Here is a 26,712-nt window from a genome sequence, read left to right as displayed (position 1 = left end):
ACCTTGTCAAAACAAAAAGGAGCTATGTGGTTCTTTTGGCAGCCAGACTACAATAACTTAAGAATTCTTTAACGGCTCTGCCTGGTAGCAAGTCAAGTAAATAAAATGTACTTCAGATAGAAAAAGAAGTCAACTAGACACAAAGGCAATGCAAAGATCCCCAGGTTGATTTGAATGAAGAATTACACTGATACTTCAATACTCCAAGAATTTAAGACCCCATAGATACAGATCTTAGGGAGTCAAAAAAGTATTTATTAAAAGCACCTACTATGTGCCACGCACTGTGATTACACGCCTAAATTGGTTGGTTTCATGTGGGGCTGCAGCAGGAAAAAAAATACGTTACTTGGTGGCTAACCCTGTAGTTTTGAGTGTCTCTAAATAAAGTTAAACTGGTCTTCAAATGATGGTATAAAATAATAATAAAAATGAACATTTATATAACACTTTAAAGTTTGTGAAGTACTTTACAAATAGTTTCTCATTTGATCATCACAAATAATAGCACCTGGGAGGTAGGTGCTATTATTATATCCATTTCAATTGAATTTTATGGAATTTAATGGAATTCTAATGGAATAATGGAAACTGAGGCAGGAAGAGGTTGAATGACTAAGAAGTATCTGAGGCTGGTGTAACTAAAAAGTGTCTGAGGCTGGATTTGACTTCAGGTCTTCGTGACTTTCTAGGCTCAGTGCTCTATCCACTGTGACGTGAAGCCATCTCAAGTAAACAGAAGGATGGACTTGGAGCTTGGAAGGGCTAGCTTTGAATCTAGCCTCAGCCATTTACTAGCTCTGTGAATCCTGGCAAGTAGCTCTCAGTTTACTCATGTATGAAAAAAAGGAGAATAATGCCAGTGATACCTATTTCACAGATGCAGCAAAGCCTAGTGGATAAAGAATGAACCCCAAAATCAAGAAGACCTGGGTCCAAATACTGTATCTGCTGTATACTGGCTGTGTCACCATAAGCAAGTCACATAACCCCTCAGTTGTACAACAACCAAAAATGAGCAGTAAGTTCTGTGAACTGACTGAAAAACAAACCAAAGCCCACTCTGGTCGGTCAGAACAAATGGCAATCTGCTGTGATAAATATCCAGTTGATTCCCTGATTCTTTACTTTGAAAATCCTGGATTCAGTTCTATGCCATGGAATGCAAATTCTGTCTGCTCTGATTTAACACCGCTCTCAGTGCAGTTGTCTCAAGTATTTTGTCCCCAACATTCCAGTTTGTGCCAGAAGTTCTTAATATTCATATTAAGAATGATTAATAATATTGAGAATTCAGTATTCATATTAAGAATAGCCTTACCTCTAGCCTGTTTGGATATGCAAACACCTACAGCAACACAAAGCTGAGTGCCTGTATCGAGCTAACGATTATTGACAAAATAATGGATTGGGTGTCTAAATTTGACCTCAGTATAACATATACAACCATGTTGGTTGTAGATGTGTGTGTGTTGTGTAGATACAATGGTGATTGTATATAAAGCAATTTGAAAGAAAATAGATAATCTAGGATAGGAAGATAGTCAACTATTTCTAAGACACAGCATCTAATGAAAAAATAAACTCCCAGTCCTATCTGCTGATTTCTATAATTTCTGAGGAAAGAGGTATTTGGAGTTCAAGGGAAGGAGAGATATGGCAACAAAGTAGGGATTGTCCAATAAAGTCAGCCCATCTCTGGTGAAGAGCAGAAATACACCTAGAGTGGAAATATACTATGGTTTTGAACCAGGTTATGAATGGGCAGCTGACATTACGGGGAAGGGATAAGGTGTTTCTTTCTCTCAGTTCATTTCCCTTACATCATGATCCTTCACAAACTCTAAGCCAGTCTCCATAATCATAGATCCCATCTACCATGTTCCTGTGACCCCTGCTACACCCTTCTTCCCCTCTACCCCATTCCTGATGTTGGTGAATGAGAGTGTGTCTGCTAAATACCAAGGGTAAGGGATAAGCTCTCTGGAAGATAGACTATTCCCTCCCACAGAATGACTGGACCCAACTGGAGAAGACTTTAGGCTCTCTTGGAAATGTAGAGTGAGCCAGAGGCTCACAGAAAGATCACTCATACATGCTAGCTGAGTGGGAACCCGAGACCTAACTTCCTCCAGTCAAGCCCACCTCAATAGACAATTAGTGATGTCCCAGGGTCTCTGACTATAGTAATAATCCTCTCCCTGCGGGGTCTCTCTCCCCATAAGACCTTGTGTCCCAAGAACCAAGGTCTCTCCTAGAGGTACTCATCCACCTCATGCTCAGGTGAATTTACCCCAATTGCTATAATGGCTTGTTAGGTAAGTCAGGAAGTATAGAATTCTGGCCTCAGAATTAAAAAGACCTGGATTCAAAACCTGCCTCTGAAACTTACTGGCAGCATGACCTTAGTCAACTCTTGAACTCTATGAACCTCGGTTTCCTCATCTGTAAAATGAAAGGGATAGACTAGACAAAGAATAAGGTCTTCTCAGTTCTAAATCTACAATCCTAGGACCCCTCTGACTTTGTTGAACTGAACCATTTTGTTCAAGGAAATAATTCATGGAACTCTGCTACCTTTTGCCCCACTATGGGGAAAGAGGAGGAGAAGAGGCTTTTTGTTAATGAATATCAAGGTGGGGAAAAATAAGATCTGGAATTCTAACAAGAAATACTTATCTCCTATATCCATTCACAATTTCCCTACTAAGCAATTAATTTGTGAAAACCAGCTGGAAACCAGCATGGATTAACAGAAGTTAAGAGAAGGAAGGAGATGACAGTCCTGAGGAATCCAGATATTTCCAATCTACTTTATCAAGTTTTACACATTTTCATATAGGATTTATCTAGCTTGGTTAAAAACACATAAATACTTGTGCTTTTTGGTATTAAGAATTCAAAGCACATTAAATGTTTAAAAGGAAATGTTACCAGTTAAATTTGTTATCTGCACCAGCCGAAGGACAAGAACGCTAAGGACATGAAGTGACATTACTCTCCCTTTCCCAGCTGAATGCTGAGAGCATCTGAAGGTGAAGTGCTATAATCGGCAGAGATTTAGGAGGATAAAGAAAATGAAAGGTGACTGCTAGATGTCCTAGAGTACCAATCTGTCAGGGAGGAAAGGATGACTAATTTTTCTACAACCACAAAAAACAGGTATTATATACAAGAAAGGGGGGGGGGAGCTTAGAGAAAGGAGAAGAGAGAACAGGAATGTGTAGAACCATGCTCTTAGCCTTCTGCAAGCACATTCAATATTTTATTAACTTTTCATTAGTTTTAAGACTCCTGCCAGGATTCCTTTGGCTGAAAGCAAGTATGAACCTGTGTCACGGGAGAGAAAAAAGGGTGAGTCGGTAGGAACAGTGAACGTAGAATTTCTAAGTAACTTTTTGATATTATCACAGAGCAAAGTTTATTCTGCAAAATATTTTAGAATTGGGCTATATGATCCCAAAGGTCCCAGCAATCATCATCAGAAAAAAAGCTGTTATATTATTAAAATTAACTACCAATTGATGGCTTCAAAGGTGTGGAAATAAAGCATTACTTTTTTTCCTCCTATTTTAAGACCCCCATCTGAAATCTCAAGGTTAGAGAAAACACAATGGATTTCTCTTGATATTATTTACAATTTAAATTGATCATCATTTGCTAGTTATCTCCATGCCATATTCCCACCTCTCAAGCCATCACCCACACTTCCTCCCCCGTGGAAAATTGGACTTTATCCCTGGAACTGCTCTTGGACTAGTTTTTTGGCCTCATCTCTCAAAATCCAGGTGTCCACAGTACTTTCAGGCTGTCTGTACACCATGACAGCTCTACTCAGGCCATCACACCTGTCTCCTACAATTTCCTTGTATTTGTTGTCTTCTCCCATTAGAATGTAAGCTCCCGGAGAACAGAGATTGTCTTGTTTGCTTGTTTTCATATCCCCAGAGTTTAGAATGGTGTCTGGGACACAACAATAATAACAATTATTACTATTATTTATTATTATATAGCTTAATAAATGCTATGTGTCTATATATCTCTCATCTTTCTCTTTCTGTCTATCTATCTATCTATCTGTCTGTCTGTCTGTCTGTCTGTCTATCATCATTACCATAGATTTAGAGCTATAAGAACTCTTAGAAACCATCTAGGATCTCCCACCTCTTTTTTAATATTGAAAAAAACTAAGACCTAGAGAAGTAGATTTCGACTTTCTGTATGACTTTCTTAAGGTCACTTAGGTACTAAGTGGCAAAGCTGGGATCTTACTAACGACCTCTGCCTTCAAATCTAATACTCTTTTCACTTTTCTAAGCTGTCTCCACATATATCAAGTGGAAGTCAGGACGGAAACCAAATAATTAAAAAATATGCAGAGGTGGAGATGCAAGCTGGTTAAGAGCAGTGGTGTCAAATTCAAATAGAAAACTATACATAAGGATCCCTGCAGGTACATGTTGACTTAGAAAACCACATATTAACATTATCTATGTTCTACTGTATTTTTATTTATTTTGAAAAATAATATTTCCCAATTACATTTAATCTGGTTCAGTCACAGTTGGTAGTGTGGTAGGCAATGTGCATGATGCCTCTGTTCTAGACAAAAAGGCAGGAGATATGAGTTCTATTCCTGACTCCATTATTACAAAACAAAGGTATAAAGGTGGGAAAATCACATACCTATTCTCCTCCACTTTATTCTCAAAGGGTTACATTAGGGAATAACGAATGAGATCATAGATTTTCAGACTTGGCATGAACTTCAAAGATCATCTATTTCAACTCTGAAAGAGGTGTGCTTTGCCAAATGTTTCTTAAGATGTGGTAAACAGAAAGGAGCACGCTATTCCATTGTGGTGGGACCCAAGTGGAGAACAGCAGACCCATTACTTGCCTTAGTCTGGATGGTATTTCTGTTGAGGCAGCTTAGTGGTTGCTTTTTTCTAGTTTTTTGGGTTGTTTTGTTTTGTGTAGTTAATCACAATGTTAGAAGTCAATCTCTAGGCTAGGAATTTTCCCCATGAAGTACTAACAAGCTGAAATTTCCTCATCCCTTATCAGTTTCAATCTGAGATGCAATGTATTTTTTATCCTTGTTAAATTCCATTTTCTTGAGTCTTGATTCTAACACCTGCCAGATCAAATAGCCTTTCTAGTTTTTATTAGAAGCAAATTTTATTACTGTGTCCCCTTTGTGGAAAAAAAAAATCAGCAGACATGGCAATAACAGAGCCCAGTGACCTTCTACCAAAGAGCCCTTTCTGAATGACATCCATCTAGAAAATCAACACTCTTTCCTTAAGGTTGTTCAAAAAGCTCCAAGGTACCTGCTTTATTACCCAACCTCCATGTTTCCCTTTTAGGCACAAGGATATCAAGAGAGATAAGTACTATGAGAAGAAAATGCTGAAACCTCGTCACCCAGTATTGTCATAATTGGCAATGAACACTTATTTCTTCAATCGTGGATTATTTGTGGTTTCTGAATTAACCATTGATCATGGCACCATGATGGAATATGTAGTCCATGGTCAAGGTTTTTTTCTCTCCTGAAGTTGACCTGTCTTGATTATACATTCAGGCAATGCTGTTTAGTGCTCCAAGTGCTAAACTCAACTCAGGAAGACATGGATTCAAATCCTGAAACTTACTAGCTGGGTGATACTGAGTATCTTTAAGTCTCAGTTTCTTTATCTGGAAAATGGGGATGGTAATATATAGATTAACTCTCTTATAAGGATGGTTATGACCATCATATGAAAAAATACATTTAATACATTTTGCAAACCTTAAGGTTACAGAAATATCTGATGTTATTGTCATACAAAAGAAGTGTCAGAGGTCAGTTAAGTGACCTATGATGGTTTAGAACACCTGAAATCTAAAGTTGTCTTTTTGCCTTAATAATCTGATCATAAGATAATTGTCAAAAGCATAGTTACTTATTACATTGAGCTGGAAAGACCCTCAGAAACCATCCAGTACAATTCATACACAAGCATGTTAAACACTCTACAAAATATCTTATTTTCTACCTCATTTTTTCTTTGAAGACATAATCTCAGGGGAGCACCTTCCAACTTTCTGCCTTCCTTATTTTCATCAATCCATTATTTTTCCTCAATTAAATTAAAGCTCTTTGAAGGAAGTGATTGTAAAATTTTGACCTTTCTATACACAGCACCTAGCCTAGTACCTAGAATGCAGTGGGTCCTTAATGAATACTTGCTGATGGACTGATTCAAGAATTGTGGAATGAAGTGTGAAAAGTGTTTTTCTCCGACCATCAGAACTAGATTTAAACTAGAAGGAGTTAGTCATGCCACACAATTGTATTAAATGCTCATTCTGTGTCTTCGCTTTCAAAACATGTCAACAAGAAGGCTGATTGGAGGGCCCAGCATTGCAAGTATTTCTCCTCCCCCCAGACTCTGGGCCTGTAATAGACATTTCCAACACTTACATCTCGCCAGAAAGCTCAATTTAGATGAAAGCTGGTGTTTTCTAATTCCATTTCACTGTAAATGACAGAGACAAATGGTCATATTACCTCGAGAGTTCCTCTGGCAGAGTAGGCAGCATATGAGTACAGCAGTCCTTGGCTGGGATCCTTTCTGGGCTCTTGGTCACATGGCTGGCCATTAGGATAAAAGCATTGGCTGCTGTCCTTCAGAGTCACCGTGTTTGGAGAAGAGCCCGGCAAGCTAAGCAGGACAGAGTAATTGAAAAGCTGTACTTCTTCTAGGCCATGAGAAGTCCACTGAACCTTGAGCTTCTCTGCAAATTCTGTGTCATCTTCACTTTTAGACAATTGTATCAAATGTCTGAGAGAGAGAGAGAGAGAGAGAGTGAGAGAGAGAGAGAGAGAGAGAGAGAGAGAGAGAGAGAGAAGCAATTAGTTTCCTTCATCTAAAAAAAATTTGATAGTGGTTCTGATTCTTCAAGTTTTATCAAAATTGTCCATCAGGTTATAACTTAGCAGACCAAGACTTAGAGTTTCGGTTGTTTTTTAAAATGATCAGAATACTACCATATGAAACTGCATAGTAAATAACTTTTTGATCATGAAAATGCGTTAAGAAAATATGCAAAAAGATAATATGTGCTCAAATCCAGCTTTGCTAGTAAATATATGAGCTGTGCACTTAAATCTTTGGACCTCAGTTTCCTCATTTGTTAAATGAGGGGTTGGACTACACTTCTCAGGGCTATCTTCCAGTCTATGGTACTACGACTCTAATAGCTGATGTTCATATAATGCTTCAAGTTTTACAATGCACTTAGGATCATACATTTAGAACTGGAAGGGGCCTGGTAGATCCTCTGGTCTATCACCTTCGCCTTTGCATGTAAGGAAATTGAAACTAGAAGAGTTAAATGACTCACTCTATGCCACAAAGACAGTTAAATGGTGGGGCCAGGATTGAACCCAGGTCCCCTGGTATTTCATTTTAACATTTTCCATGTTTCATCCCATTTGACAAAACCAAACATTACCCACTGTAGGAGCATGACCATGGTCACCTTTAAAAAATACGAATAAATAATGGTACCACGACTGATTCTATTCAATGGCTCTAAACAAGGATGGTTATTTCATGCATCTTCTATAATTGTTTCATCTGTCTATGTTATTTTTCTTGGGTTGATATCTGCAATGCTGTTGACTATTTAGATTTTAAAACCCTACTGAGTTCATGAAATGTTTTCTAAATTATCTCTAAAACATCACTAGGCATGCATGCTTATTAAATATCATCCTATCATAATACAGGGCCTGAGCTCAAATGAAATGGTACAGGATGGCATTCTGCCAGGGGTTTTTTATGGTGAAAAGTCATTCTCTTAATTTGTTATTGCTATTGGCATCAAAGCACTAACCCTCCACCGTTCTGCTCTTCCCCACTGTGAAGCCCAGTTGTGTGTGTTCAAGCCCTCTACTTATTCAAACAACTAATAACAGTACTTGCACTGGGAAAAAGGAGGGACCAGGCTGTTTACTGTAGATGAAGCAAGTGATCTATAAATCCATAAGCATTTATTAGTTGCCTATAATATCTATGACCTATTATATATAATACATAACATATATAATATACACTGGAGCTACAAAGAGAGTAGATTCATGGCATTTAGGTTACACAGATATTGGTGTATTCTGTAAGATTCCCTCAAGAACCATTGCCCAGGTATTGTCCCAGTTTTGATGCCCACAGAACTGTATAGTCTTTGTCATCCCATTCAACCAGAAAAGTATGTCCTAGATGTCTCTATTTGTACCAGCATGGCCACGCCATCTCTGAAGAAGAACCGAAAGGGAATTTACTTTTGAAATTTAATATTTTATATTCTGTACAAAATTATCCTACCCATAGTCTTTTCTACCCACTCTTCTTACTTAATAGATTTAAAAACCATACCATGAGAACCTACTGCATGTGAGTCACTATATACTCTAGAGAAACAGGTAGATGGCATCACAGAGTGTAAGACCCAGAATTAGGAAGCCCTGAATTCAAATCATCTGTGAGGCTAACTTGCTGTGTGATGCTGGGCAAGTAACTCATCATCCATAAGCCTCAATTTCTTAATCCATAGAGGAGATAGAGATTTCATTAATGGAGCTTTCAGTGAGGAACTTCCTCTATTGTATAGATTGGCACCTTCTTTGTAAGACTACTAGTGACTTATCCAAGGACACAGCCAGCAAGTGTCTGAGGTAGCACTTGAACCCAGGTCTTCTTGGTTCTGAGACCAGTACTTTATCCCCAACATTATGTAAAGTGAGGATAATAACAGCAAGTACCTTAAATGGTTGTTGTGAGGAGCACATGATATAATCTATAAAAAACACTTTGCAAATCTTAAATCCCTATATAAAGGCTAGATACTGGCCAAGGAGAGTCTGGTCTGGGAGTGTGCCTGCTGGCATGTAGGGTGGAGGGAAGAGTGTGGGGAGGGGAAAACCTGTTTCTGGAAGTACATGATGCCAGAGAGTTAAAGGGCCTGGATCTCTACTTCAGAGCAGGTGCAGGTAGACTGGGACTGTTACCTGTCTGCTTTTTCAGTGATAAAGAAAATCCTTTTGATTAGGTGCTAAGGCAGAACAGAGTGGGCATGAAAAAGGCAACTACATAGCTGGATCAATCTTTGTCTTCTTCTCATGTATAATCAAGGTAAGAAAATGGGCCTGTGGATGGAGAGAGAGGGAGAGGAAGAAGGAGAAGGAGAGGGAGAGAGATAGAGAGACAGAGAAAAAGAGACAGAGAGAGCGCACATGAGGGCACTAGCAACACATTTCTGCTCACCCAACCTGGACTGATGTGAGTACATGGCAAGATTTTTTTTCTGTCCTTGTATGTGATTTGTTTCTGATATGATTATTGGAGGTAGAATGGACCAGAAGCCAAACTTTTGAGCTTTGAAAATTCAAACAAGCCACCAGAGTTCCAGGACCTGTAACACATTCCTGAGTTAGCTAGAGCCAAGCCCAATGTGGACAATACAGCAGAGTGGTCTTGAGCCTACGGCACCAAAAGAACCCCACTGACCCTCAAAGGTACCCCTAGGATCCAGAAGGGGAGATTAATCTAGGCAAATTCTGGGGATCCAATCTGCTAGTTTTGGGGGGAGGGGGTTGGAAGAGTAAACCCAGAGCACATAATCACTACACATGCTAAAAGATACATTTCTATACATATGTGTGTATATGTATACGTACAAAGAGGTATGATAGAAAGCAGAAAGCAACAAGATCAAAGAAGAGACTTGATCAAGTTCATAAGATCCTTGACTGAGCACTGAAAGAGATTTCAGAAATCATCTAGTCCAACCTTCTCATCTTATTGGTAAGGAAACTCATTCTCAGGGAAATGAAGTGACCTGTCCAAAGTCAGGGAGGCAGTAACCATCAGAGACAGGATTTGGACTCAGTTCCTCTAACTCCGGAGGCAGAGTTCATGCCACTGTACCATGTCATAGTACCATGCCACTGTAACATATTGTTCCCTATTGACAACTGAGGAGGGAGAAATCAACTTGAGCTAAGGGGGAATCACTGAATCAGAAACACTTGAAATCAGAAAGGACCTCCGCGGCTAGTAGGTCAACTGATAACCTGAACAAGAACCCCCCCACTACAACATTCTCAACAGTGGTTATCTAGTCTTTGTTCAAAGACAACTTTTTAAGAACAGCAAACTTCTCCATGAAATCCATGAAGCCATGACATCAGTTCTCCCCTGAGTCTTCCCTTTTCCAGGCTACACTTTCACAGTTCCTTCACTTAATCCTTCATGGTGATGATTTGTCCATTATTCTCTTGGTCTTCCCCTCAATATTCTTCATTTTATCCATATTATTCTTAAATGGGCTTGGTTTCCCTCTCCCTCTCTCCCTCTCCCTTTCCCTCTCTCTGAAAGGGATTCTGTAACGCAGAGAAGGGCTGGTTTTCTTCTGCTATATTCTAAAGTCTGTACTACCAGATGTGTCAATATGTTAAAAACAAGGCTGATGTTACAGAATTAGCTGCATTTTAATCTCTGCCCTCAATTTATCAAACACACAGAAATCTTCAAGTCCAGAAAGAATGTGTCACCTAAAATCACAAGTTATTTGTTTGACAGAAATTTTTCCCCTGCCTTCATATTTAAAATAAGGGTTTCAGTGGGCCACTAGTTTGGCAGACAGCATAATGAACTGTCATGCCTGATACCTGACTTGGGAAGTGACTTTGGCATCAGTGTTCCATTGGCCAATAGAGACTGAAAGCAGGATGGTTTTGGCTTTGGTAGAGAAAATTCTGTTTATATCACTGTTCAACACCTGCTACTGGATGCATCACTGATGTCAGGGTTGGAGGAAGCGATGCACAGAGTCTTCTTAGCACTGGGGTGAGAGCCAAGGATGTACTATAAATGACTGGTGGAGGAAGACAGTGAAGGAAACAAACTACAGCTACAAGGACATTGTTGCTACATGCCCACTGGAGAATATATGTGTGTGTATTTGTATGGGAATGCATATAGATACGTCAAGAGAAGGAAAGAAGACGTACCCAGGAGAGGTATCTGCTTTATCAAATCATACTTCATTACATAGCTATTTGCATAAAACATTAGATGACCATCTGCTAATCCAGTTCATTTTATATGCTGTGCTGAAATCAGTCTGTTCAGATGGCTGGTTGCTGGAATCAAACAAAGAGGAAAAGGTAAAATGCTAAAGAGAGAAAAGAAGGCCAGTTTTGACAAGGAAAGAATATTGCTTATTGTCACATTTGAACATGCTGTCATTTAGACACTTCACCTCTGCTGTCTACACAGAGGAACAAAGCAGGTAGATAAAAAAAAAACACTTATGTGGACATCAGTGTTTTTTTTTTTTCTGAAATTCTTTCTAACCATCCGGAGCTGAGCCTGCTGGTCCAACTAGACACCCCCCAATTCTTAGATTTTCCAAGAACTTTTAAAAATGATTCTGATCTGGCACCGACAATGAAGGAAGAATAAGGGAGGGCAGAAACAAACAAACACATCTAATTTCAAACAGAAGGAAGGCAAAGGAGGGAGGGAGGGAGGGAGGGAGGGAGGGAGCAACCACCAGTGCACAAGTATTATCCTGACACTCTAGAAAGTCAGAAGCCTTTCTTTGGTAGACATCCAAGGCCTGAGCTTTCGTATACAGATTAACTATTACAAACAATAAACAAAAGGTTTAATTAATATAGATTCTTGAACTTATTTTATCTCTGCTTTCAGATAGAGTTATTATTTATATGTCATATATAATTATTATATCTTATTTCTATATATAATTATATTATATTTATTATATATTATTTATACATTTATAATTCAGATATTAAAGTAGGGCTGATCACTGAAACACAGTGAAATTATGCTTGAAAGTTTATGAAGCACTTCGTATACATGATTTCACTTCATCCCCACAATAAGTCCATGACATAAGTACTGCAGTCTTCATTGTGTTCATTTTTAAAGAAGAAAAAACTGAGGCTTTCTTAGGTTAAGTGACTCATCCATGGTCATGTAGTTCATGTTGGAGATGAAATTCGAGCTTTTGTCCTTCCAGCACTCTGCCTTCTTCATTAAAATTAATTCCAGGATTAGATACAACCATTGATATTAAACTGACTTTAGTGATTAGGGGAATACAGAAGCATTTAATTTTTTTTTTTGACAAATGCCAAAAACATTTCATAACTCAACTATGTCTCTCTCTCTCCAAAATAACTGGCTGGACAAGTTTTCTGATTGGTTGACAGCAGGTGAGGAAGTAATATGATCTGAGATCATATCATAGGACAATCAAAATGAGCAGAGGATTAAAAAATTAGATCTTTGGAAAAGCCACATTAAGGTCACAGTTTGCTCTGTTTTCACTCCCAGGAAAAGCTATTTAGGAGACAATTAAGTAACCACTTCAAGGATAGCTCATGGAAATGTTTACGCATCTGAGAGAGGGGAAAAAAGGGAAAGCTTTTATTTTATAAGATGAGAAATTCTGAATTGTAATGCAGAACTCTCAGATTTTTAACAATGAGATAAATTAACTGACAGATTATAAACTCTTCAAAGGCAGAACTAGATTTTGTTTGTCTTCATAAACTCAGAGCCCAGCTTTCAGTCTACAAGTATGCATTTGGCCTCTACTCTATGCCAGGCACTGGGCTAAGGCTTGGGAAATGGAAGAAATAAAAAAGGAAAAAAAAGATAGTCCTTGCTCATAAAGAGCTCACAGTCTAATGAATGCACAACTTTGGAAACAGCAGGCATTACAACCTAAGTAATAACCATTAATAAATGGTTATGGATGGATCATCAGACATCTTCCTCTGGTTAAGTAAAGATGAGTAGACTTCACAACAACTACTTGTTGATTGCAGGATTTGAAGTTGAAGTCTTTATTTCTCATCTTTTGTTTCTAGCAGAAAGATCAATCCATTGATAACCCAAGTACAAAAACAGCAAAATTATTTCTTGAGAATCACCTTACCCTAGATTATGTGAAACAGAAAATACTAGCACAGAAACCCAATGGCAAGACTTCACTTTTTCTATACTTGTATAGTTGCATCTTCTGTTAATAATAAAGAAAATCTGTTTCACAGTGGGCGCGTTGACTGTTAAAAAAAAGCATCATTAGGCATCACAAGGATGAAACAGTTAAGTACATAATTCTTGAGGGAAGAAATGCAATTTAGCAAAATAAAGACTACATCATGGCTGGGGAAGCTAATAACTTTTCAGAGAGAAAGAGAAGGACTCTTTCATGAGAATACTAAATATATTGTTAGCAGCATCGAAGCACTGAGTCCTTTTTTTTTCCCCCAGAAAGAATACTTGTCAAAGGTCACTCTTCAGATTTAATCTTCTTAATTTATCTAAAATAAGTCTTCAAGCAGGCTACAAAAATGGACAAGTTAATCCAATCAGTAGTACATTACAAGTCTTCAATTTCATCTGCTCTGCCCTCTAATGCAATGATATAAACTTGGAATAGTGCTGAAACATACAAAGTCTTTTGATTAACATGGTCCCTACTTGATGATCCACTGTTCCCACAGGGGCTGAATACATTAGTAGACTAAATAACTGGAAGAAACATATCCCATTTCAATAAGGTTATGATGAAATGGACTCATTTCCACTATATTCCAGGATAAGCAAACTTACTGAAAAGGGAAAAAAATCATTCCTTTACTCTCTTCTTATCCCACTCTACACACAAGGGAAATAATGCGAACATGTATACGATCCTAGGGCTAGGAAGGACTTGATTAGAAGCAGGGATGGATCTAAAACTCTAAGCTCTCAACTGAGAGAAATGATTATTTCTCTCCTGTATCAATAACTAATTATTAAATCAGGACCAAGGTTTTTCCCTTTTTCTACTTCCTTATCCAGAAATTAACCAGCATGGAAAATCTTTCCCAAAGACTTATCCAGCCAGGATGGCTAAGATCTGATCAAAGGCAGTAAAAGAAATCCTAAGTTTAGGCAAATTGGTGGCTTCGTACCCATTGTGTTTACTCAGACAAATCTGGAAAAATGTGCATTCTCCCTTTCGTCAGAGAGGTGATATGGGAATTGATGTCTCTTTGACCAAGATTTGAATACTCAGTACCATGTACCTCAAGAAGCTCATTGTAATATAGTCCACCTCTCATTATAATATTCATTCTCTCGTTAATTGTTAGCCAATCAGAGTTGATTGACACCCTCAGGAACATCTGCTCTTCCAACGGTATATAAACTGTGAGCCCATTGTAGGAGGGATCTTTGGCACTTGAGAGTGCCACTAACCTCTTTTATTAATAACATGCTGGCCTAATTAATAAAATTTTTAAATTACCCAGAAACTATGTCTCTCAGACTTTTTAAACATCACACAAACTAGTGATCTGTCCATTACAGTAATCAGTCTCTGAAATCAGCTTCACTGATTTGCTCCTTTACACTTGGTCTATGGATACTTTTTACTCAATGACCAGGGCATAGTGTTTTTAAAAAAAAACGTGTTAAAAGAGGCAGAAATGCACACTGGATAGAGGGCTAGCCTTGGAGTCAGGGTGACGTGTATTCAAGTCTATGTGTCTCATATAAATACTGGATGTGTAACCCTGGGCAAGTGATCTATCCTCTCAGTGTCCCAGGAAACTCTCTGAGATCTTAAATTGCACAGCATATATTGACCTGCATTAGCAGAGCTCTTTTTTCTTAATTAGTTTATTTTGATTTATCAACAATCACTTTCATAAACTTTTGAGTTTAAAATTTTTCTCCCCCTTCCTCCCCACCACCCTCCCCAAGATGGCACACAATTTGATATAGGCTATATATATACATTCTTATTAAATATATTTTCAGATTAGTGATGTAAGTAAAAATTAGAACCAATAGGAGGAACCACCAGAAAGAGGAAACAAAACTCAACAGAAGAGGAAAAAAAAATAGCAAAGAGTATGCTTTGGTCTGCATTTAAACTCCACAGTTTTTTCTTTGGCTGTGGTTAGCGTTTTCCATCATGAGGCCTTTAGAGATGTCTTAGATCCTTGTATTGATGAGAAGGGTTAAGTTTATCAATATTAGTCATTGCACAACGTGGCTGTTATTTTGTACAAAGTCCTCTTGGTTCTGGCTCACTTCACTCAGCATCAGACCACACAAGTCTTTCCAGCTTTTTCTGAAGTCAGCCTGTTCATCAGTTCTTATAGTAATAGTATCCCATTACATTCATATACCACAACTTGCTCAGCCAGTTCCCAGTTGATATGTATCCTGTCAATTTCCAATTCTTTGCCACCACAAAAAGACCTGCTATGAATATTTTTGTACATGTGGGTCCTTTTCCCATTGGTATGATCTCTTTGGGATATAGCCCTAGAAGTGCTACTGTTGGGTCAAAGAGTATACACATTTTTATAGCCCTTTGGGCATAGTTCCAAATTGCTCTCCAAAATGGTTGGATCATTTCACAACTCCACCAACAATGCATTAGTGTTCCAATTTTCCCACATTTTCTCCAGCATTTATCATTGTCCTGTTTTGTCATGTTGGCCAATCTGATAGGTGTGATGTGGTATCTCAGAGTTGTTTTGATTTGCATTTCTCTAATCAATAGTGATTTAGAGCATTTTTTTAATATGACTATAAATGACTTTAGTTTCTTCATCTGAGAACTGCCTGTTCATATCTTTTGAACATTTATCAATTGGGGAATGACTTGTATTCTTATAAACAGAGGGAATTTCCTTAGTGGGAATTCCCCATATTGATGAAATCACAGGTCTGGTGATTTTCAGTCAAAAGGATTTTGTCTAGTTGGACAAGCAGGCTCAGCTCTGTATGATTAGAAATCATTTCAAAAAAAGATGCTGATGTCCATGTAAAGGATTTTCAACCTATTTCTATAAATACTTAACTCTGTCAAGATATGTCCGTAGAATATTAAAACAAATTATAGATATTTTCATGTATATAAGCAAGGAAGTTTTAAAACTTGAGGGAAGTAACACCGTAGTTGCTGTTGCCTTTATATTTTGTTTTTGTGACACTGACTAATCATGGAAGTATCACAGGAATGATATTTCCATTGTTCTCAGAAGCAGGTAGGATTTAAGCATGTCTCTACTGCAGTTGGGGTGAAAATGCAATCACTAACCAAGACCACCTGCCTTCGTGGTCAGAAAAAAAAAACAGTACCCAGGAGAGGTATCTGCTTTATCAAATCATAATTCATTACATAGCTATTTGCATAAAACATTAGATGACCATCTGCTAATCCAGTCCATTTTATGTATTGTATTGAAATCAGTCTGTTGAAATGGTTGGTTACTGGAAGTCAGAATAGTATGCAATCAAACAAAGAAGAAAAGGTAAAATGCTAAAGAGAGAAAGGAAGACCAGTTTTGACAAGGGAAACATATTGCTTACTGTAACATTTGAATATGCTGTCATTTAGACACAACCCTTGTTGTATTTACATAGCAAAAAAGCAGGTAGATAAAAAAAAATTACATGGACATCAGCATCTTTTTATGAAATGATTTCTAATCATCCAGAGCTGAGACGGCTGGTCCAAGTAGACACCCCTCAATTCTTTATTTTTTTAATTTTTTTGCTAGGCAAAGGGGTTAAGTAACTTGCCCAGGGTCACACAGCTAGTAAGTGTTATGTGTCTGAGGCCGGATTTGAACTCAGGTACTTCTGAATTCAGGGCCGGTGCTCTATCCACTGCGCCACCTAGCTGCCCCAAGATACCCCTCAATTCTTGGACTGTCAATAAACAAAAGGACCTTCCAACTGATCTGGCACCAATAATGGAGGAAAAATAAGGGATAGCAGAAACTACAACAATAATAACACATCTGATTCCAAACAGGATTTGATTCTGACATGATCTGAGCACAATAAGGAATTTGATCCAGGATGGTACAATTTAAAAAAAAAAAGTACTAAAGATGGAATTACTGGTCTTGAATTTGAATGCCAGCTACTTACAACTTATGGGACCTTAGACTTAACCTCTAGAGGTCATAGTCAATAAACAGCATTGTGCTAAATACTGAGGATATAAATAAAGGGGGAAAAAAAAACAGTCCCTGACTTCAAGAAGCTTATGACCTAGCTGAGGAGATTACATTTCTTCATCTGCAAAGTCAGGGGAATGTTTTAAAATGATCAGAATCTTTGATTGCTCTAGTTCACTGCTGTGTTTCCTTCTGCCTGCCTGCCTTCCCTCCTCCTTTTTCTTCTCTCTTCTCTTCTCTCTTCTCTCCTCTTATACTTGCCCAGACCATGACCAAGTACCATTCTCCATGATCTTGGAAGTAAGAACTGACCAAATTAAGTGGGCACTGAAGCCAGGGCTAGATAAACCCAATAGCCCAGGAAAGGTTTAGGTGACTTGGGATTTTACTGGTACAGGAAGCTTCCAATGAAGAAACACCCTACCAATGAAGATCAGCACCTGACCTGAAACTTAGAGAGGACAACAATGGAAATAGCTGAAGTTTTAGAGAAAAGGAATGACTGTAAAGCATTCAATAAAGTACTTATGAGGCAACATTAAAATCACCCTCTCTTGAAAATGCCTTGAGCCGCACGTGGTTAGACTGTGACATGGTACAGTCCCAAGTACAGGGCTTCACATCTTTATGCAAATTTGAATGGACTCAACACACACATGTGACCCACACAGAGCTGTGTTCATGATATGGATCTGATGTATGTATCTAATGCTCACATCTATCTTGCCAGATAGACAGCACTAATCAATCAAACATTTATTAAATGTCCCCTTGACCAGGACACAGAGCTAAAAGTAAATTAAAACTGAATGTGGCGAGTGTGTCAGAATTTCTGCATCGGAAGAGAGGCGCACAACTCCTAACATAAGACTTCCCTCCCCACCGCAACACACATTTCTGAAAGCCCCTTCCCCATGACTAAGTGTCTTCTTTCTCATGGGGAGTGTGGACAGCAATGCGGAAAGAACTTTAGTTCTCCAGAAGGTTCTGGCATCCCATCCTGCAATGGGGACTGATGCAACTCTCCTCTTTATTGCATAATAGAAGCCCCAAGGTATGATTTTACAATTCAGACTCCATCTGAATCACTTCTGTCAACCCTGCTTTCTCCTTTCTTTCCCCAGTGTCAGTGCATACAGGGATGATAGTTATGTCTATAGAGATGCATCTGTTATATGAAAACAGACGTGTGTGTGTGTTCTCTGCATTGAAATACAACTTTATTTCACATACTTCCTAGCCATACAATTTTTTCGCGTGCTCAATACAGAGACTTGAAATAACAAATTCTACAGAAATCCAATGACAATTCCAAAGAGGAAGGCTTGGTTTCTCAATTACATTGACTGAAAAATCATAACAACTGTATCTCAGACTTCTACAGCATCCAATCCAAAGGCCAATCAATAGAATTGCAATTCACCACTCACTTGAGTAAAGAATTTATTTTAACAAGGCAATATAAAGGTCACACAAGCTATAATCTAAAATCCTGTGTTTTAATCCCATGGCCACTCTCTGTCAGTCAAGTTAAATCTCTGAGTCTCAGTAAAATAGTGTTAATACTCCTCATCATACTGCAATGCAAGGATCCAAAGAGCTAACAATTTGAAAATCTTTAAACGTCCATATAAATATAAGCTATCCATATCATCATTACTAAAATAAAAGCATTAGGAGTTGGTATGTTTTCCAATTGCCCAGCCCTGGCTGCAGCCTGTAAGCTCAGCAGCTGACCTTTAAGGTGAAGTCAGTGAAAAATCGAAACACATAATAATAATGCACAGGAAGGAAGTCTTGTGCCTTATCATCTCATTTACACTAATGACATCTGGGAGGATTAGACATTACCCATTACATTCAAACTGGACTTCGTTATGATGCCACTTTCGTATAGAGATAAACTAAGAGACTGAAAAAGCACTGTTATTTAGGCTTGCAATTAGACACTGAATTTTTACTTTGTCAGCTCAATTATCATTTAAGCACACAAAATTTATATTCTCTGCATCCACATCAACCTATATAATGCTTTATCATCCTTCTTAGGAGCCCTAATCTTTTCTACTGATCATCTTATTACTAAGTACAGAAAGCCTACACCTTCTGAAAATGAATGAATAAATAAGCCAAAATTAACCAAAATAAAAAACCAAAACATATACCTCCAAAAAAGCATACTTCTGGATATCTCCTATAAATTATAAAATCATAAAAAAATTAAGGCAAACATCAATAAAATGGAGAAGCTAAGAAATCACAAGGAATTTCTTTTCAGTACTCTGATCCATTTCCTATTAATTCATCCCTATTTCTTTCATATCTCCGAAACAAGGTTGCAGGCTTCTTTTTATCTTAGGTTAAGTATTCTTTGACTACTCAAAATATACTAATATATTACTAATACTATATACTAAATATACTAATCTTATGGGCTGAATTAATCCCAGAACCTATAATTCCTGGTACGAAGTCACTATATTTTCAACAACCCTGTGGTCCTAAATGAGAGGATAGGTAGTCTTAAAACCAGAAAGACCTGATACAGACTAGCTGTGTGATCCAGGGCAACTCATTTAATCTCTCAATGATCTAGGTTTCTTCCTAAGACTTGCATTGGCAAAAGGGAGTGTCCTTTCCTGGCAGTTCACTCTACTAAGGAAATCATAGATCTAATCTCTTATTGGTCCTAAATGATAAAATTCTAGTTTGAGGGAACCATGAGAAATACTTACCAAGCAATTTTTGTTAATTACTACATTTCAAACATGGCACCACATATCTGGGATAGCCAGTTGGCTACGATTTTGATAAAGCATAAAAATGAATGCTCAACCTAACTTCCTGGACAGAAGGCATTGAAGTCCATGCAAAATAAACTTTAAAACAAAATTTAAAAAGTTACAACTCTCAGGCAATCAAATAGCACTAAGCAAACGTGTTTCATTTTCTGTTATTTTTTGAGAAGTAACTGCCATGTAAAAGCACTGTGAATGATAGAATTGGAGAGGAACATGCACCCCCTGGCAACTCCCTCTCTGGATGGTGCCAGAGGCTGAAAATAACCTAGTTTTTACTGTCTCTGAAACCTCCTGAGCCAAACTGTTGCAAAGTTATTTTTAGATGTGGCCTAATGGGAACTCAGCCCAGACTAGCCTTAGACATTCAAAGGAGGAACAATTCTAACTATAACTGGATCTGATTTTCTTTCGAATTTTTTTCTTTACCTACAAACTCGGGTGTCCACACAGTGGGACTGGAAGGCTTTTTGTTTGTTATTGATTAGACCTGTGATTTCTTTTTTGGCAAGGAACTTCCTCTCTCAAAGCTGGTTGGCACCTTCTCTGCAATTTATAGTTTGAGAGCAGGTGTTCTTTTTTTTTTTTAAATTTTACTAATTTATTTTCATTTATCAACAATCACTTCCATATGCTTTTGAGTTTAAAATTTTTCTCCCCCTTTCTCCCCAACACCCTTCCCAAGAAAGCACACAATCTGATATAGGCTTTACATTTACATACCCATTAAACATATTTTCACATTAGTGAAGTTGTAAGTAAAAATTAAAACCAATAGGACGAACCATCAGAATGATGAAACAAAACTCAACAGAAGGTTAAAAATAACTGATAGCGATTCGATTTCCATAGTTCTTTCTTTGGATGTGGACAGCATTTTCCATCCGAGGCCTCTGGAGATGTCTTAGATCCTGTAATGCTGAGAAGGGGTCAGTTTAACAATCTTAGTCATTGCATACTGTGGCTGTTATTGTGTACAAAGTTCTCTTGATTCTGCTCATTTCACTCAGCATCAGACCATATAAGTCTTTGCAGGTTTTTCTGAAGTCAGCCTGTTCATCATTTCTTATAGCACAATAGTATTCCATTACATTCATATACCACAACTTGCTCAGCCATTCCCCAATTGATGGGCATCCTCTCAATTTCCAATTCTTTGCCACCACAAAAAGAGCTGCTATGAATATTTTTGTACATGTGGGTCCTTTTCCCATTTGTTTGATCTCTTTGGGATATAGCCCTAGAAGTGCTATTGCTCAAAGGGTATGCACATTTTTGTAGCCCTTTGGGCATAGTTCCAAATTGTTCTCCAAAATGGTTGGATCATTTCACAACTCCACCAACAATGTATTAGTGTTCCAATTTTCCCACATCTTCTCCAACATTTATCATTTTCCTGTTTTGTCATGTTGGCCAATCTGATAGGTGTGATGTGGTACCTCAGAGTTGTTTTGATTTGCATTTCTCTAATCAATAATGATTTAGAGCATTTTTTCATATGACTATAGATGGCTTTAATTTCTTCATCTGAGAACTGTCTGTTCATATCCTTTGACCATTTATCAATTGGGGAATGGCTTGTGTTCTTATAAATTTGTCTTAATTCTCTATATATTTTAGAAATGAGGCCTTTATCAGAGAGACTGGTTGTAAAAATTCTTTCCCAATTTTCTACCTTCCTTCTAATCTTAGTTGCATTGGCTTTGTTTGTGCAAAAACTTTTCAATTTAATGTAATCAAAATTATCCATTTTGCTTTTCATAATGTTCTCTATCTCCTGTTTGGTCATGAATTCTTCTGTTCTCCATAGATCTGATAGGTAAACTATTCCTTGTTCTCCCAGTTTACTTATGGTATCAGCCTTTATATCTAAGTCATGAACCCATTTTGACTTTATTTTGGTATATGGTGTGAGATTTGGGTCTATGCCTAGTTTCTGCCATACTCTTTTCCAGTTTTCCCAGCAGTTTTTTTCAAAGAGTGGGTTCTTATCCCAGAAGCTGGGGTCTTTGGGTTTATCAAATAATAGATTACTATAGTCATTGACTACTGTGTCTTGCATATTTAACCTATTCCACTGATCCACCTCCCTATTTCTTAGCCAGTACCAAGCAGTTTTGATGATTGCTGCTTTATAATACAATTTAAGATCTGGAATTGCTAGGCCACCTTCCCCTGCATTTCTTTTCATTAGTTCCTTTGATATTCTGGACCTTTTGTTTTTCCAAATGAATCTTGTTATTATTTTTTCTAACTCTATAAAATAATTTTTGGTAGTTTGATTGGTATGGCACTGAATAAGTAAATTAGCTTAGGTAGGATTGTCATTTTTATTATATTAGCTCGGCCTACCCATGAGCAACTGATGTTTTTCCAATTATTTAGATCTGATTTTATTTGTGTGAAAAGTGTTTTGTAATTGTGTTCATAGAGTTCCTGGGTTTGTTTCAGGAGGTAGACTCCTAAATATTTTATAATGTCTACAGTAAGTTTAAATGGGATTTCTCTTTCTATCTCTTGCTGTTGGGCTTTGTTGGTAATATATAGAAATGCTGATGATTTATGTGGGTTTATTTTATAGCCTGCAACTTTGCTAAAGTTGTTTATTATTTCAAGTAGTTTTTACTTGATTCTCTAGGATTCTCTAAGTATATCATCATGTCATCTGCAAAGAGTGATAGCTTTGTTTCTTCTTTGCCTATTCTAATGCCTTCAATTTCTTTTTCTTCTCTTATTGCTAAAGCTAAGGTTTCCAGTAATATTGAATAACAGTGGTGATAATGGACATCCTTGTTTCCCCCGATCTTATTGGAAATGCTTCTAGCCTGTCCCCATTACATATAATGCTTGCTGAAGGTTTTAGATAATGCTATTTATTATTTTAAGGAAGACTCCATTTATACCTGTGCTTTCTAATGTTTTTAAGAGGAATGGGTGTTGTATTTTATCAAAAGCTTTTTCTGCATCTATTGAGATGATCATGTGGTTTCTGTTGGTTTTGTGTTGATATGCTCAATGATGCTGATAGTTTTCCTAATATTGAACCAACCCTGCATTCCTGGTATAAATCCTACCTGGTCATAGTGTATTATTCTTGTGATAAGTTGCTGCAATCTATTTGCTAGTATTTTGTTTAAAATTTTTGCATCTATATTCATTAGAGAAATTGGTCTATAATTTTCTTTCTCTATTTTGACTCTTCCTGGTTTAGGTATCAACACCATATTTGTATCATAAAAAGAATTTGGTAAGACTCCTTCTTCACCTATTTTCCCAAATAGTCTATATAGTATTGGAATTAATTGTTCTTTAAATGTTTGATAGAATTGCATGTAAATCCATCTGGCCCTGGAGATTTTTTCCTAGGGAGTTCATCAATGGCTTGTTCAATTTCTTTTTCTGAGATGGGGTTATTTAAGTATTTTACTTCCTCTTGTTAATCTGGGCAATTTATATTTTTGTAAATATGTATCCATTTCACTAAGATTGTCAAATTTGTTGGCATATAGTTGGGCAAAATAATTCCTAATTATTGTTTTAATTTCCTCTTCCTTGGTGGTAGCTTCCCTTTTCATTCTTGATACTAGTAATTTGGTTTTCTTCTTTTTTCTTTTTAAATTAATTAATTAACCAAAGGTTTATCTATTTTATTGGTTTTTTTCATAAAACCAGCTCTTAGTTTTATTTATTAGTTCAATAGTTTTCTTAATTTCAATTTTATTAATTTTTCCTTTGGTTTTCAATATTTCTAATTTGGTGTTTAGTTGAGGATTTTTAATTTGTTCTTTTTCTAGTTTTTTTAGTTGTATGCCCAATTCATTAATCTCCTCTTTTTCTATTTTATTTATGTAAGCATTTAGAGATAAAACTTCCCCTAAGAACTGCTTTCGCTGCATCCCAAGTTTTGGTATGTTGTCTCATTATTGTCATTCTCTTGAATGAAATTATTGATTGTTTCTATGATTTGTTGTTTGACCCAATCATTTTTTAGGATTAGATTATTTAGTTTCCAATTCATTTGTAGTCTATCTTTCCATGTCCCTTTATTACATGTAATTTTTATTGTCATGATCTGAAAAGGATGCATTTAATATTTCTGCCTTTCTGCATTGGATTGTGAGGTTTTTATGCCCTAGTACATGGTCAATTTTTGTGTATGTGCCATGTACTGCAGAAAAAAGTATATTCCTTTCTATCCCCATTCAGTTTTCTCCAGAGGTCTATCATACCTAACTTTTCTAATGTTCTATTCACCTCCTTAACTTCTTTCTTGTTTATTTTGTGGTTAGACTTATCTAGTGCGAGAGGGGGAGGTTCAGGTCCCCACTAGTATAGTTTTGCTGTCTATTTCTTCCTGTAACTCCCTGAACTTCTCCTGTAAGAATTTGGATGCTATACCATTTGGTGCATATATGTTTAGTAATGATATTACTTCATTGTCTATGGTGCCTTTTAGCAGGATGTAGTTTCCTTCCTTATCTCTTTTGATTAGATCTATTTTTGCTTTTGCTTTGTCTGAGATCAGGATTGCTACCCCTGCTTTTTTTACTTCAGCTGAAGCATAATATATTCTGCTCCAGCCTTTTACCTTTACCCTGTATGTGTCACTCTTTTTCAAATGTGTTTCCTGTAAACAACATATTGTAGGATTATGGTTTTTAATCCATTCTGCAATCCATTTCCTTTTATGGGAGAGTTCATCCCATTCACATTCACAGTTATGATTACTATCTGTGTCTTTTTCTCCATCCTTTTCCCCCATTTATGCTTTTCTTTCTCCTTTTCCTTTCCCCCTTCACTAGTGTTTTGCTTTTGACCACGCCTCCTTCAGTCCCTCCCCCTTTTATTATCCCTTTCCCTTTTCTTCCCCTTTAGTCTTACTGCTTCTTCCCTCCCTTTTCTTTCCCTTTTCCCTCCTACTGCCTATAGGGCAAGTTAGATTTCTATACCTAACTGATTATATTATGCCCTTCTTGAGCCAAATCTGATGAGAGTAAGGTTCAAACAATGCTCCCCCCCTTCTTTCCCTCTGCTGTAATAGGATTTTGTGTCTTTTCCTGTAATGTAATTTACCCTTGTCTGCCTCCTCCTTTCTCAGTACATTTTCTAAGATCAGATTGATCCACTTATTTGGATCCATTTAACCCACTTGATTAGATTTTTTTTATCATTACATCAAAGTCAACTAATATCCACCCTCTTTATGTATACTCCTTTAACAGGTGTAATAACAATACAGTTCTCAAGGGTTGCAAGTGTCATATTCCCTTGTAGGGTTTAAACAGCCCCCCCTTATTAACAACATATTGTATCTTCTGTCCCATTTACCTTTTTAGTCCTTCTTGAGTCCTGTACTTGAAGATCAAATTTTTTGTTGAGCTCTGGTCTTTTTATCAGGAAAGTTTGGAAGTCTCCTATTTCATTGAATATCCATCTCCTCCCTTGAAAAATGATGCTCATTTTTGCTGGGTAATTGATCCTTGGCTGCATTCCAAGCTCCTTTGCCTTACAGAAATATCATTTAATGTAGAAGCTGCAAGGTCCTGTGTAATCCTGACTGTGGTTCCATGATATTTAAATTGTTTCTTTCTGGCTGCTTGCAGCACCTTCTCTTTCATCTGGTAATTTTGGAATTTTGCTATTATATTCCTTGGTTGTCAATTTGGGATCTCTTTCAGGTGGTGACTGGTGGATTCTTTCTATGGTTATTTTCCCTTCTGGTTCTAGGACTTCTGGGCAGTTTTCCTTTATGATTTCCTGAAAGATACTGTCCAGGCTCTTTTTTTCATCATGATTTTCAGGTAGTCCAATAATTTTTAAATTGTCTCTCCTGATCGATTTTCCAGGTCAGTTGTTTTACATGAGGTATTTTATTTTCATCTATTTTTTCATTTTTTTGTTTCTGTTTGACTGATTCTTGCTCTCTCATAGAGACATTAGTTTCCATTTGTCCAATTCTAGTTTTTAACAGATTGTTTTCTTCTGTTAGTTTTTGTACTTCCTTCTTCAATTGGCCAATTGTGTTTTTTAGGGACTTGTTTTCTTCAGTGTACTCTTCTGTTAGTTTTTGTCCTTCCTTCTTCAATTGGCCAATTGTGTTTTTTAGGGACTTGTTTTCTTCAGTGTATTTTTTTTCCAATTGGCCAATTGTATTTTTGAAGGACCTCTCTCATTTGACTATTAAAATCCTTCTTGAGCTCTTCTAAGAAGGCTTTTTGGGCTTCAGACCAGTTCATATTCCCTTTTGTTGTTGCAGATGTGGGTTTGTTGACAATGTTGTCCTCTTCAGAATTTCTGTCTTGATCTTCACTCTTCTCATAATATGAATCTATGGTACGTTTCTTTTTACTCATGGTGTTTCTTTATTCCCTGGCCTTTAAAGAGATTGAGCTCTCCTGCTGGGGAACAGAGGGCACTGACCCAAGCTTCTTGTTTGGGAGCCTAGGTCTTGGTCACTGGCTTTGTGTGCTGGGGCCTCTTATGCTGGCAATTGGAGGCTGTAGGTTTCTAGCTGGAATCAGCAAGGCTGGAACTTTCAGGCAATTCTAGGTTGCCTGCTTTTCCTTTCCTTTAGCTTTCTTCAGCTCCTTTTAGATGGGTGCTAGGGTGTTTATCTGCCTGGGGCCCCTGCAGTGTTGTCTCCCTGTTTCTGCTAATGCACTGGGAGATTCCTTTGTGGAGTGCCGAGGCCTGGTGGTTTTCTGAGCTGGTTTCCACGGTTCCCCACCCTCACTGAGGCACTCGAAGGTCCAGGTGTTGGTGTTTGCCTGCTCTACCACCTGGGCTTCAGGATTTCTTCACAAATGGAGGCTTCAGGGCTCCTACAGCTCACCTGATGTTTGGCTGGAACCAGCA

At 37.5% G+C, this 26,712-nt stretch overlaps 1 protein-coding gene across 4 annotated transcripts in view; it reads right to left on the bottom strand.

The window, feature by feature from the left end:
* NAALADL2 (N-acetylated alpha-linked acidic dipeptidase like 2) overlaps positions 1 to 26,712 on the bottom strand; it is a 1,446,698-nt gene that overhangs the window by 570,775 nt on the left and 849,211 nt on the right. For all 4 annotated transcript variants that reach the window (XM_020980535.2, XM_078147179.1, XM_020980532.2 and 1 more), the window contains one exon: positions 6,557 to 6,830. In XM_020980535.2, coding sequence (XP_020836194.1) covers positions 6,557 to 6,830 — 274 coding nt within the window. The remainder of the gene's footprint in view (positions 1 to 6,556; positions 6,831 to 26,712) is intronic.

The sequence above is a fragment of the Phascolarctos cinereus genome, unplaced genomic scaffold (genome assembly GCF_003287225.1).
Source record: "Phascolarctos cinereus isolate Bilbo 61053 unplaced genomic scaffold, phaCin_HiC Scaffold_7;HRSCAF=346, whole genome shotgun sequence".
NCBI lineage: Eukaryota > Metazoa > Chordata > Mammalia > Diprotodontia > Phascolarctidae > Phascolarctos > Phascolarctos cinereus.
This window is presented reverse-complemented; position numbering and strand designations above follow the sequence as displayed.